The 14,629-nt window shown below is 31.2% G+C and overlaps 1 protein-coding gene across 1 annotated transcript in view; it reads left to right on the top strand.

The window, feature by feature from the left end:
* LOC127733651 (SCO-spondin-like) overlaps positions 1-14,629 on the top strand; it is a 66,360-nt gene that overhangs the window by 10,630 nt on the left and 41,101 nt on the right. The window contains exons 9-14 of the mRNA XM_052242968.1: positions 1,116-1,286; positions 1,755-1,925; positions 2,674-2,844; positions 6,095-6,265; positions 8,677-8,873; positions 9,138-9,303. Of these exons, the coding sequence (XP_052098928.1) occupies positions 1,116-1,286; positions 1,755-1,925; positions 2,674-2,844; positions 6,095-6,265; positions 8,677-8,873; positions 9,138-9,303 (1,047 nt within the window). The remainder of the gene's footprint in view (positions 1-1,115; positions 1,287-1,754; positions 1,926-2,673; positions 2,845-6,094; positions 6,266-8,676; positions 8,874-9,137; positions 9,304-14,629) is intronic.

Here is a 14,629-nt window from a genome sequence, read left to right as displayed (position 1 = left end):
AAGAAACGTGTTTTACCAAAATATTCTTTACAGGAATTTCAAAACTCTGTAACGTCACAGTTCTCAAATTGCACCGAGTACCCAAATTGCACCTATTTAGCAAAAAATAAAAAAAGAAGCGGAAGTTTTTTTTGAGAGACTAAGCATTTTTTGACATTATGCACGTCTTTCAACATAACTAAATATATGAAGATATGCATAAAACTTTCACAGTATATATCAACAGATGAAGTATTCATTGGAAAAAGTAAAATCTATAGAAACGTCTTTTAAAAATAAGCAGATAAAATATGTTACAGGCATCCATTTCTTAAAAAATGTATAGTAAGCATGAGCTAATGTCTAATTGTTCTAAATATTTGAAGAAATAAAACAAAACATCTGTTATTCGATTTTTAAGGAAGTGAATTTCAGCATGGAAGCAATTTGGGTACTCCTCATTACAGAATCATGGATCGTTTGGAGGTCGGTTCAAACCCATTTTGTTGTGATTCAATTTGGATTTAAAATTATATAGTAAATAAGGATACATCTACAAAAGTCCAGAATGGAAACGCTTGTCTGGATCATAAATAAACGTAGGTGAAAATACTGTCAAAATAAGTGTAATTTGGGTACCCTCACGTTAAATAATAATGCGATTTGAGAAGCGAAAATAACAATATGTTATACAAGACACTGCACCATAATTAATAATACAGTAGCTGGTGATAGCTTAGCAATATTTTAATTATACCGCATTACAGTCTAACCGGTTCGAATAGATGAACGTACCAAAATGATTTTGATTCAGTTGCAGTTAATCAATTTTGATATATTTACCGATGAAGGATACAAATGGTGAAATCGCTATGTTACAATACAATTTTAAAAAGTTGAAATATCATAAACAAACAGAAGCTGTCGATTAAGTAGTATCCTCACTTCAATCACATTTAAAGATGTAAAATTGTCCGCCACTTTTAAGCCATGTGCTGAGTATATTTTTACACTATAATTAATACTAAGCCACAGCTTATGAATATTCTGATGTTAAAAATCGATTTGTTACTGTATTACTTGATCATATCTAAAAATAACGTTATTTGTATATTGTTTCCATAAACATTTTATAGTTGATGGTAATTGGGGAAGTTGGGCTTCCTGGGGTAGCTGTTCAGTAACGTGTGCAAGTGGAACACAAACAAGACAACGTCAGTGTGACAGTCCAGCAGCACAACACAATGGACAGGACTGCAGCGGTTCGGGTACAGACACACAGACATGCACTAAAGTCGCATGTCCAAGTAAGTGTTGTCAATACTTTTTATAGGATATATATATATATATTATGATTAGCATATGAATGCTTCATTTATCATACTGATATTGTTTAATATTTTCACAATACATTGAATTAATTACATCTATGATATGACGATTAAGGAATGTGATGACGCATACACATGATGTATCAATCATTCAGTGGATGTCACGAATGAAACCTTGACTGCGGATTCAGCAAAGAGAGGTGAAAGATACCAAAGGGATATTCAAACTCATAAATTTAAAATAAACTGACAAAGGTCGACCAAGATGTTTAGATATAATTAAATTGCTATTGAATAATAAAATTAAATCTTTTAAATATGCTATTAATCCATATGAGTAAATAGATGTGAGAATTTACTATATTTATAAAGTAATGTAAATTGCAACCATATGATAACATACACTCCCAAAAACTTAATTCATACAAAAGCTTTTATTTTTAGTTGATGGTATATGGGGAAATTGGGCTTCCTGGGGGAGTTGTTCAGTAACCTGCGCAAGCGGAACCCAAAACAGACAACGCCTGTGTGATAGTCCAGCACCACAACATTCTGGACAGGACTGCAGTGGTTCTGGTACAGATACACAGACATGTACTAAAGTCCCTTGTCCAGGTACGTCTGTTAAAAACTTTCTAATATAACATAATAATACTATAAACTCAATACAATGTATTTACCATAAATGGGATGTATAATATGTCAAGAAAACTCATCATAGATACCTGGATTAAAATTTTGTACGCTAGACGCGCATTTCGTCTACAAGACTCATCAGTGACACTCGAATCACAAAGGTTAGAAAGACTACATAAAATTCGAAGTTGAAGAGCTTTGAGGACCCAAAATTCCGAAAGGTTTTACCAAATACAGCTAAGGTAATACTAATCTATTTCTGGGGTAGAAAATCCTTAATATTTCGAATTTTTTTGCAAACAGTTAATTTATAGTTATGACCATATGAATGACAATTCACAACACGCTGACTTATGGGATATGTGCAATATGGAATAGTATGATTTATTTTTGATATATCAGTATCATGTTAAATATTATTATTCATATAAAATTACATGTAATTTTTGTTTTTCCAAGCTATATAAAAACAGAGTGAAAAGTTATGCTCCAGGTTTTTACTTAACTATTATAAAAAACCCAGTTACTTAGTAGATTACTATTTCTGTAATTGGCACTTTAAGTATTGATAAACGCAACACTTTGATTTAGAGTCTGTGGTTTAATAAGGTAAGATTTAAAAAAATATAGATCCAATGTTATACTAGTACTTCGATTTTAAATGATTTGAAAATCGTAATACTGAGCATCTATGCGAGATATGTTGAATGGTTTTATAAAATTTAAGTTGATGGCTTGTGGGCTGTTTGGAGTGCATGGGGAACATGCTCTGTAACATGTGCAAGTGGTACACATGACCGATCACGAACTTGTACTGATCCTGCACCAGCCCATAATGGAGCCGATTGTGTTGGGTCAGCCGCAGCAACACAAACCTGTACTTTAACGCCATGTCCAAGTGAGTAACAGTTATTCAATAAGGTTTCATTTTGTACTATATAAAAGAGTTATTTAAACACAAACAAACATTATGTTAACCCTACAAAATTTTTTTTTTTTTAAAAAGTATCAAACAAAAAAAATTAAAATGAGTCAAAGTACGTACAGAAATAGCATTTTTAAGACTTTTGCTAATATCTATCATATCTTTACAAAATGCAAATAAGCATGTTTATCACGTCTTTTTGGGACTCTTTATAGCTTGCTGTTCGGTTGAACCAAGGCTCAGTGTTGTAGGCCGTACTTTGACCTATAATTGTTTACTTTTTACACATTGTGACTTGGATGGAGAGTTGTCTCATTGGCACTCATACCACATCTTCTTATTTCTATTTACCCCCGAATTTTCTGTGACCACCTACTTAATCATTTTGTCCTGTTAGGTCAAAATGAATGGAAAACCCTGATGTAGCCCCGGGTAGGGTTCGTGTTGCTGATTAGTATTTTATGTAGTGTTTTGTAGACTGTTGTACGTTTTTGTCATGATTTTGTCGGTCTCTCATCGACTTATGAGTTTTGTTTCTCACTTTGGTATCTTCTGCCTCTTAAAAAAATTTGTTCATACAAGAATCAGAAAACCGTTTAAATCTACCATTTTCTACATAAGAAAATGCCAAATCGTTTTAATCTACCATTTTCTACATAAGAAAATGCCAAATCGTTTTAATCTACCATTTTCTGCATAAGAAAAGTGCCAAATCGTTTAAATCTACCATTTTCTACATAAGAAAATGCCAAATCGTTTTAATCTACCATTTTCTACATAAGAAAATGCCAAATCGTTTTAATCTACCATTTTCTACATAAGAAAATTCCAAATCGTTTTAATCTACCATTTTCTACATAAGAAAATGCCAAATCGTTTTAATCTACCATTTTCTACATAAGAAAATGCCAAATCGTTTTAATCTACCATTTTCTACATAAGAAAATGTCTGTACCAAGTCAGGAATATGACAGTTGTTGTCCATTCGTTTGATGTGTTTGTGCTTTTGATTTTGCCATTTGATTAGGGACTTTCCGTTTTGAATTTTCCTCAGAGTTCAGTATTTTTGTGATTTAACTTTTTTTTTATACAGAGAAATCATGTTATACGATTTTAAATGATAAATATACCGTTGATTTTTTTAAGGGTACATTTCTGGATTCTTCCACTAGTTACGTTTATATAATGACATCTTAGATTCCAATGACAAACAACAATATTATAAAAAAAGTTTAAAATGTATTATATAGGTTACAGTGCATTTGTAAAATAAGGGATTTTGTAAAATTCCTAAAATTTCAGGAGTTTTCTAAAATCACTGAACTGATTAATAATTTTATAAAATCTCTGAAATAATTAAGATTTTGTTTACAGATTCACTGATTTAAATTCAGGGAATTTCTAAAATAATCAATCTTCTTTTTATTAATAATTCATTGAAAAAAGACAAAATAAAACTAACCAAGTTCCTTGCTTAATTTATAAGGTTAGCAGTTTTCAAATAACTGAGGGAAATTAAATGCAATATATGGAAACGGGAAGATATGGAACATTTTGCTAAAGACCCATAAAAAAAGAGAAATCTAGCTCATATTACTACCTTTTTCAAAAATGATTTAATGCTTAAGTCTGTAATTGCTGATAAGTATTACAGAAGTTATCTAGTTTTTAAATGAAATATAAAGGCAGTACATTGAATTGATCTAAAGAAGAAAAAGATATGCAAGGAGTTATACATTGATTGATTAAGGCCATGCTTTCCAGTGACAAGTATTAAAAGCATATCAGGATGAGAATATATTAATGTCATGTGAATATTCTGACTAATTCATCATTGTTCACTGAGATGTTCTATATTTAGAATATCAAAACATTAAAGTTTTTATTTAAATATGAACCCTGTTTTGTGCTAGACCGGACTATTAATATGCTAGTTCACATAGTAAAAGTCCATAGGAATACATGTCACCCTACCCGGGCACATTATTCTTACTCAACCTATGTCAAATATTATCATCGAAGATTTTTCATGTTTAATCAGTAAAACGGAAATCAAATGAATATTGTCTGATTAATACGCTACTGATTTCTATCCACAAAAAAATAGTAAAGACAATAGATAGAATTTAGATTAATACTTAGTATTGGCCCTGCATTTCAACTGATAGGTAACCAACCAGGCAAAAGTGGGTCCCCCTTGAAGATTGTTTCATGCTTCACTTGTTTTAGTCATGGCTTAGATACTGTAATCTACTCCAATGCTATCACATAGGGATAAATAATTGTCTATATTTTCTCCACTTTTTAGATCAAAATCACATGGGAAGTACATTTTCTTTAATATTATCAATTATGTAGATTTGAAGTTCTTTAATGTGGAGATGTGAAAAATATGTGTGAATGTTGAAAAGCAGGCTTCTATGTGACTTCAGATGTCATTCAAACTTACAATGCAAAAATAAGTTAATTGTAGTCTTTATATTTGTACATATGCCTTTTATTCATAGTCACTTACAAAATGTGTAGACCAGTTATATATATTTAGAAACTAAAAATACATCACTGATATTAAGTTTTAACTTGTACTTAGGAATTTTACAAAATCCCTAGCAATGTTTTCAGTGATTTTACTAAATCACTAATTATTTCAGGAATTTTAAGTCCCTGATTTTACAAATTCACTGTGATATGTACACTGCTCAAAAACTAATATTACAGTTTATCTTAAATTTTGACATTTTGTTTTGGAAATACATTTTAAGAATTATAATCAAACAAAATGACCATTGCGGCTTTGGCACTAACGTATATTCAAAAATGCAAAAGAATGTAGGAAACATGAAGCATTCATTCATACAGAATTCGATTTTTCGGGGATAACAATTTTATGCATAGAAAAACAATAGCATTTTTTTTCCTTAGAGTAACCGGGATCTTATCTTTATATTACTAATAATTTAAAGGGTTTTTTAAAAATATTTCTTTCAATAATACAAGTACTTTTTAAGTTGTAACTCTGTAACTTTAAGCCTTCTTTAATAATAATATGGTCTTATTCAGTATTGATTCACCTGAACCTCTGTTTGTGTTGCCTGTTATACCGTTTTTACAGAGAAAAGTGAATTTATTATTTTGGAAATACATTTTACTACCAATTTTTTTGTGCGTTCTTGTATATTTCTTTGTTAAAAAATGTTACATTTTGCTCCCTTTTGAAAAACAGTTGATGGTGAATGGACAACTTGGACATCTTGGGGGACTTGCACTGTTACTTGTGGTGGTGGAGCACAAGATCGCACTCGATCCTGTACCAATCCTGCGCCACAACACAATGGAGCAGCATGCGCTGGTAATGGTCAGGAAACACAGTCATGTAATACTCAAGTTTGCATAAGTAAGTAAGAAGCAGTTAAGTCGTAATGTTTTAATGGATATATCACTAATTGTTTTAAAACGTTTTAATGCTTAATTTTGAATTATGAAATTTTCTATTTAAATTTCGCGAAGAATATTATCTTCTTGATGTGCAAAGACTGATGAAATGGATAAATCAAATAATAAACAAAAACAACCATATTGGCAGTATTCACAATTCCAGAAAAAGATACTGTGATACATTTTATTTTTTCTGCATTCGGTGTCGGTTGTGCTTGTTACAAAAATGAAATAGATTCGAAACCGAAACTCCTACGGTATAGTAAATTTCATAGATCATTCATCTCGGTTTCGAGCACGTTATAGGGATAGGGTTAATTTTCAGGCACGAGTTATATTGAGGGAACTACAAAGGGTATATATTCAACCCTTAATGTTGATTTTTTAAACTTTCTTATCTTTGAAGTATGTTTCAGTGTATTTTCCTTTAAAATATATCAAGTCAGAATATTTATTTAACACAGACAATAACATGTAAAGTTAAAAATAAAAGTACGAACTTTTGACGGGTATGATATATTGACCGACTAATGTAAAAAAAAAAACCACAACGTTTAATTGTTCTATTGACTAAATTTCCCTCCTTTTAATGAAAGTTATTTCCTCTGTTACTATTAAATACTTTTTCAAAAGGTGACCATTGCCAAATAACTACGCATGTCACAACTATTCGAGATAAAATCAAGTTACTTTTTGTCAAGTAAGGAATGATTAGAAATTGACAAAAGAGGGTTTACGGACAAATTAACCGACAAATTCCTGACAAAATCGGCGTATTATGATAATGAAATATTACAACTTGAAAGTTGATTCTATGATTTATATCGATATTGAGCAGATTAACTTTTAAACTACATGACATAAAATTTGAGGTAATCGGTATCAAAATCCGGTACATAAATATTTATAAACAAGCGTACATCTTTTGTTTTCTTCTTATACTGCCAATGCATTACATCTATATTGAAGTAATGATACGAAACGCATCTGACCTTAGCAAAACGATTCCCAGCAGTAAAGGACTTTAAAATCACCCAAACTTTCGTATCTTCATTTTCAGGGAACGATAATTAATTAACCCTAGACCTGTGAAAACAACGCTTTAAATTGTGTTCACATTTTTTTTTAAATTTTTCGCTGTGCAACAATAATCAGACCAAGAAATAAAGGTGTCCTGTTACCACCGTGTATGATAAGAGGACACCTCTAACCTTTAGAATTTTTCTAAACGTCTGTCGATGACTTTTTGAGTAAAAAATTTGTCTAACTAAATATTTTGGACTTGAGAGTATTTCAATAGATTCAAATGAATATTTCAATCTAACGTTTGAAGCAAAGTATGATTTAACATTCTACAAGAGTCCACATGCAAACACAACTTGGAACATGTTTTTTTTTTCACTTGGGGCCACCAACCCTTTGGAGACCCAAATTTAATCTTCTCACGCGTTGTTTTCGATATGCAATGACAATGGCGATTACCTCAGCCAACTGATAACTTCAATACACCTTTCAGTGTCGTGGGAGGGCAGCCTTAAAGAAACAGGAATTCACATGTTTACTAAAATGTATATGTAATTGGTGCTTTCAAAATCACCCAACAAGATAGATTCAAACATTTTGGTCTCAAACATCACCAAATTTGTCGAAATATGCATGTGAAACGACAAGGTATTACTTCAGAACTGACATGGAAAAAGGAACATTTTTTTTTTAATTTGCTGTTTTTGGTAATACTTTTTAAATTAAGGGATGTATCTCTCTCATACACAGCTCTGATTCCTTGTCGAGGTCGGATCTGGTGCTGTAAAATTGATACCGTTAATGGTATTATGTCGTACAGCTAAATCCATTTGAATACCCTACTTAGACTAATATGGAATTTACTGACCCCATATATATCTTATTAGGTCACTAGCACACAATGTAACGAATTCATCTTACCGACTATCTTAACATGTGGTTTAGACTAGTGGCCTATCAAAGTAATCAAGTCTTCAATACCGTTAGTATTAAGAACCTACTTCCATTGGTATATACAAAAACAAATGCCAACAATAACAACTTGTTAGCTTTTAATGTGTTTTATGAATTTATTTCAATCGTTCATTATTAATTTCTTTGTCTGTTGAAACCTTTAAGATTTTTCCTCAACACCGTGTTGTTTTCATAAAAGGACGTAACACCACTACTAACCGTGTATTGAAAGAAGTCCCGCCTACTAATCCAATATGGAATATACACGGTCTCTACGCGGTTGTTTTAACCAATCATATTCCTAGAAATGTATAGGAGGTAAGATAAATGCAGATATATATTTACTTGTCTTCATTAAAGAATTGAATACACAAAGATTTTTTCCTCAAACAGTTGATGGCGCATGGGGACAATGGCAGTCATGGGGTGTGTGTTCAGTCACTTGTGGGGGTGGTCGTCAATCAAGAATGAGAGTATGTGATGATCCAAGACCAGCTAATGGCGGACTTCATTGTGGTGGTTCATCAAGCGAATATGGATACTGCAACACAAATGCTTGTCCAACAGCAGCATATGGAGCATATGTACAAGTAAGATTTGATAATTTAGAAGCAATATTCGTGAAAAATTATATTTGTTTTTCTCATGTTTTTTTTTGTAGCAATTCAAAACAAATTAATTGAAACGATGCTGAACATCGATACAGTGTAAAAGTATAACATATATAGCATATCTTTTTTCATCTCAAAAATTATAATATCAGACATTTATATGGCACGAGAATATTTTTTGTTAGTAGGGTTAACTTATATTCCCTCAGTATCTATTCACAGCAGATTTGCATTTCGTTGTAGACATGTCCAACAGGTTGGTTTTCATGCCAGCATGGGTCCGTTTCTTGTATAGATGAAACATTTAAGTGTGACTGTGAGGAGGATTGCGAGGATGGCAGCGATGAGACGACGTCATATGCAAGCTGTAATCCACAAATTTTGGCGACCTGTCCTAGTGGTGCAGATAGTAAGTAATGTCTAAGGAAATACTACTAAAGATTCTAGAACTGATTCGTAGAATAAAAAAAAAATGATTTCAATGTTATTTCAGGATACTGGATTATACTCGAAACTATAGTACGGTGTTGGTACTTTGACAATAATTATAACCTTACAAAGTAGTATTACTTAAGGTATAATTCACTATCCTCAATAAAGGAATGTTAGTTTTAAATGTCATTCTGATCTTAGCATTATCTACATGTCTGGAAATGAAAAAGTTCGTGATAGTGAAAATATTTTTTATATTTATCACTTATAGTACTTGTGTGTAGACTTTTCGCATAATATCGATCGAGTGGCTTCGAGAACAAAACTACTTATAGAAAAACAAAGGATATGGGGATACTAATTTTATTGTCATTGTTGTGTAGTGTATTTCTACCCATTGTTTTCATATAACTTCCAAACTTAGTTCTTAATGTTGAATTCAAAAAAATGTTAAATGAGTTATTTTTTAAATTTGTATTTATCTTAAACAAAAATTGCTTTTCGCAAATAGATATTGTTTCGGGCATTATAGCTGCTTTGGATAAATTTAAGATCTGTGTAATACTAACTGTCCTTTTGAAAGGTTCGATAGTTGTGTATTTAGGCTAATATTTGAAAACTACAGTCCTTTTTCAACTCCGAATCAAGAAATTGCTAAATTAACACCGAAACATGCGAGAAATTTGTTGCATTTATGGTCATTGTCTTTCCGCAAGTTTGACGTAAGCGATACATGAAAAGCTACATAAAAGTTGAACTGATTGATTGTTGTCTGCTACATTCAGGGGCAAATATGTCATTAGTATTAAGGATGAGAACTTATGAAACATAAATTTGAAAATTTCTACAATATAGATGGAAAAGCATTGAAGGACAAAAATATCGTATACCACTGGGAAATTAGACTCTCTTGGAAGGGACAGAACAATTGCCTTGCAACAGGCTACCCTAGGGCTTAAAATAGTTGTTGCAAGAAAATTTTAACGGGCAAAGCATGTTTAACTCTCCCTTCACGAGATATGTTGTTATGGATAACTTGCAAATCACTGAAAACTAGTTAAACACCACATGTATAGGGAAAAAGGGGGGGGGGGGGGAGGATGTGATGACTCCATGTTATTATTTTTCAATTAGATGACCGATCTATATAGTTCAGTTATATTTGATTCTATTTTTATCATGTGTTTTTATTCTCAAAAATTCAAAATGCTTTTTGTATTCTTTCTTTTTCTAGAAATATCAACCATTTCACTTGCCACTGTTGTTTGTATGATTGGAACAATACGAATGATGTTGATGGTCCTTTGGTATTAATGAACCGGATAATGATTAAATGTGATACACGACTTACTTAGTTTGTATCTGATATCATATGTGTATCGTCTATATAATATATATGTCTGACTCCTCTTAGGAGTTGTATAGTCATAAAGATGGGTAAAAGATTAAAATATTTCTTTGACTAAAGGTCATGAATCCGTCACACATTTGATCTTTTTCTTTTGGTTTTAAGAGAGTACATGTTTTCTACCTTTATGGTTCTTGATTTCATAATGTTAGGTTTGAGCGTTCATTATGAAGGTATATCCAGAAAAGCGCTTCATGCACACGAAATTAATAAAGTGTTTTTTTTTTTTTTTCATTTTATGAACATAAAGTTAATATGTTTGTATAAAGTTTAGAACAACATTGATTTTCACAGAAGAATATGTATATGAAACTATTTGATATAACATGTAAGAGTGCTAGTTTTCTCTGTGCACATCTTTAAAAAGCACGTAAAAAGGTATGACAAATTTATAAAATGTTATTTTCATTTTATGAACACATAGATAATATGTTATAGATAATAACAAGAAAAAGGGTATCACAAAAATCCTGCACTTATGGCATAATACAAATCATTTTACTTTTTTTTCAAAAACAAACATGAAATCACCGAATATATACTGACGAAAATGCTGTGTTGTTTTGTCTTATTTTGTCCGTGTTGCATGTTGTTTAATAAACTTCTGTCAGCAAATATTTTAATTTTGGATGTAACGCGTCTTCTGATTGGCTGACGTTGTTTTGTTTATCAGCTCATAGACATAATTTTGTCATGTGACCGTGACCTCATCAACGTTTTTTCATGGTTTACTCCGGTTTAAAATGGAATTTAGAATTAAATTATAAGAAATGACTGTAATATTTTTTCTGTATATACGCGGGTTATTCAGTGTGCACCACATTTTTGATGTTATTTCTTCATAGACAGAAAAAATATTACAGTCATTCCTTAAATATTAAATGAATTATCATCCCATGCCATGACTTATTTCCATCACTTTATAAACTTTATAACTCCTAATGACAAACTTATGTTATCTTTTATATTTTGAAAATAATTTGCTATCAAGTTGCAAGAAATCCAAATAGTTTAGTATATGGTGTAAGTATAAATGAAGGAATAAAAGGAGGTAATTTTTCTATGTAAGGAATTTCTACTTTGATTTTGGTTTCAGTTATACCGAGCCGTTGCCTCGGTATCATCATTTACTTGTATTTGTGTGTTTAACGTATATGTTATGCAAAACCGATACTATATAGATGCATATAGAAATGAGGAGATGTGGTATGATTGCCAATGAGACCACTATCCAACAGACTTAAAATGAAGTGGTCGTAATCAATTCTGTCCTTCAACAACATGCTATTTTCAAATGACGTTTTGTATATCTATTTGTGTAGAATGCTAGAGTGCCTAAAACATAATTCAATCCCGTCACACCTTGATGCGCCTATTACACAAAGGAAAGCCTTATAGATAAATTCCGAAACCTTTAACAGTTGAGATATAGTACATGCACTGACACATTCCTATTGTTAAAGATTGCATGGGTTTTTTTCTGGGTGTATTGCGTTGTGGTGTTGCTATTTCAATAATTCAAATGAACTGCCCCTTTTATCTACGCACCGACAAACAATTTTCGACTTTTTGTAGACTATTTTTTCAATATCCTGCATACATTAGAAATATGTTTTGAAAATCAATGTCGTTTATGATTTTTTCAATTTATACCCTAATTTTCAATAGAATCTAAATTGTTGGGATCACTCCTCTTCTTAAACATTTGTTTTTTTCAAGAAACTTAGAATCAAACAATTTATTAAAAAAACACGTTCCAACAAAAAAATTAAAGTTTGATCCCAAAAGGAAAACTAAAGTATACTATATTTCATATAAGGTTAACAATGTGTCCTTAAATTGTTTTCTGCAGTTTCATAGATAATGAGGTTGGATTATTGACTTGCAATCCAATTATACAACAGTGATATTTTGTGTTAATTTTTACAAAAATAAATCAGCCTGACTACTAGTTGCGAACTATTATTTTCAATATTCTGCTTTTATTAATGTTTGAAACTGAAAAAAATATTTTTTCATCTATATATAAATAGATAATAAATATGAGGTGCACAACGATTTAGGAGGCTGTTTGTATGTTCTTATTTTCTCTTAAAATGATGAACATACAACCAGACGAATATTTGCTCAAATAAAAAGATTGAAGAACACAATCACACACGTTGTGAGCTCTCAAGTTGTTTGGAAGGGTAAGCAGTTCCTGGAAACACCCGTGTTGCTCATTTCAAGTAAGCATACATTTTATAAGTCGCATTCAGTGATGCCTTCAAAAAAAAGAAAACGAGTTTATAGTCTCACGATATGATAAAGAATTTCTTTATCAAGGTAATTGAGGAAAACAAGGTCGATTGCAGGAAAATGTAAGTCAAGTCATGTCTGTGTAAAAAGTCAAAATTGATCTTGTGATAGTGGGTGAAGGTTTTAAAAAGTTTTAAATTTTGTTTCATGAACTTTTGCAACTTTCGCCTGGTGTTGATTTATTGCTGATTCTTTATGGACTGTGTCAATAACTTATAAAGAAAATTAGGCAAAACAAGTTTGTTAATTTTACACTTGAGTATTTGAGGATATAAAATGTTGCATCTTACCAAGCAAGAAGCCACAAATATCCATCTCTACGTAAAGTTTTTGTAGCTTTTTGTCCTTTTAAAAGATAGCATAAGATTTTTTTTTCCAACTATGTTGCCTAAGTAAACTGAAGATCAACTCTCTCGGGCAAAGTTATCTCTTATTTTTGGGCTTCCGAAACTAGTAATGTTATCCCAGAAACATATGTCCTGCGCGTGGATATCAGTATCAAAAGTTTTAAGTCTCAATGTTCATCAAAAAGGTTTGAAAACATCACATAGAGAAATTCATCGAAAGCAAGTTAAACGTCATTGTATACCTCATGCTTTATTGTTCTTACGAACGATTTGCTTTAGATTTCCACAGCAAAACATGGACTTCAGCAAAGTAGCGGCGGTGTGAATTTGTAATCTCTATAAATAGTTTTTTAGTTTGATTTGAATGTTTGAATTGATTTATTCATTTCTTAATCTACTGTAGAAAAATTAAAGTTTATCATTCACGAAATATATGAAAAAAAAATTATATTAAAAGGTTATGACAGGTTTTAAGGTTAAACTTTCCATTGCTAAAGTTTTATGGATAAAACTAGTCTTTCCTTTGCTAAAGTTTCGATTTTCCGCTGATATTTGCCACCTCTTTTTATATTCTATTGCATGTATGAGTTTTCTTGACGGACGATTTTTACATAGTCGACACATATACAAGCCTTATCCAATTTGCAGTTTAAACACACCTTGACCGATAATTACGATCAAACGTTAGGATTAGCACATATTTTCATAAATGGTTGTTTCATAATTTTATAATCCCATTTTAATTTATATGAGTTAATCCGAACATACTGTGCTACTGTATATACTGTGGTGAATACATTAAGCACTTACAAAACTGAAACCAGATGAATTATAAATTTAAATTGAATTCACGTTATGTAATTTATTTGATAGTCGATCGCCCCTTTTTCTGGATAAGTCTATGATATAGCAGATTTATATGAACAGAAACATTTATAACACTTTTTTTATATTTTATTTTTTTATGCGCTGTATTTCAATACCATGTTTTCCAATTTCTTCAAGAACAATACATATTCAATATGCAAAACGTAAAATGATATTTGCGATATTTGCGATAGTTTGTGATGATGAATTTGATAAACATTTCATTACATAACAAGAATAACGGGAAAAGCGCGTTAGTCTAGCTACATTGAATGGACAAAACTTTCAATTTCCACTAGAATATTCGTTATTTTTCGTTACGCATACACTATTGTTAGTTCTATATCACAAATACTGTAATTTATTTTTGCTTTTTTTCCCCC

The sequence above is a fragment of the Mytilus californianus genome, unplaced genomic scaffold, assembly GCF_021869535.1.
Source record: "Mytilus californianus isolate M0D057914Y unplaced genomic scaffold, xbMytCali1.0.p SCAF_3, whole genome shotgun sequence".
Lineage (NCBI taxonomy): Eukaryota > Metazoa > Mollusca > Bivalvia > Mytilida > Mytilidae > Mytilus > Mytilus californianus.
This window is presented reverse-complemented; position numbering and strand designations above follow the sequence as displayed.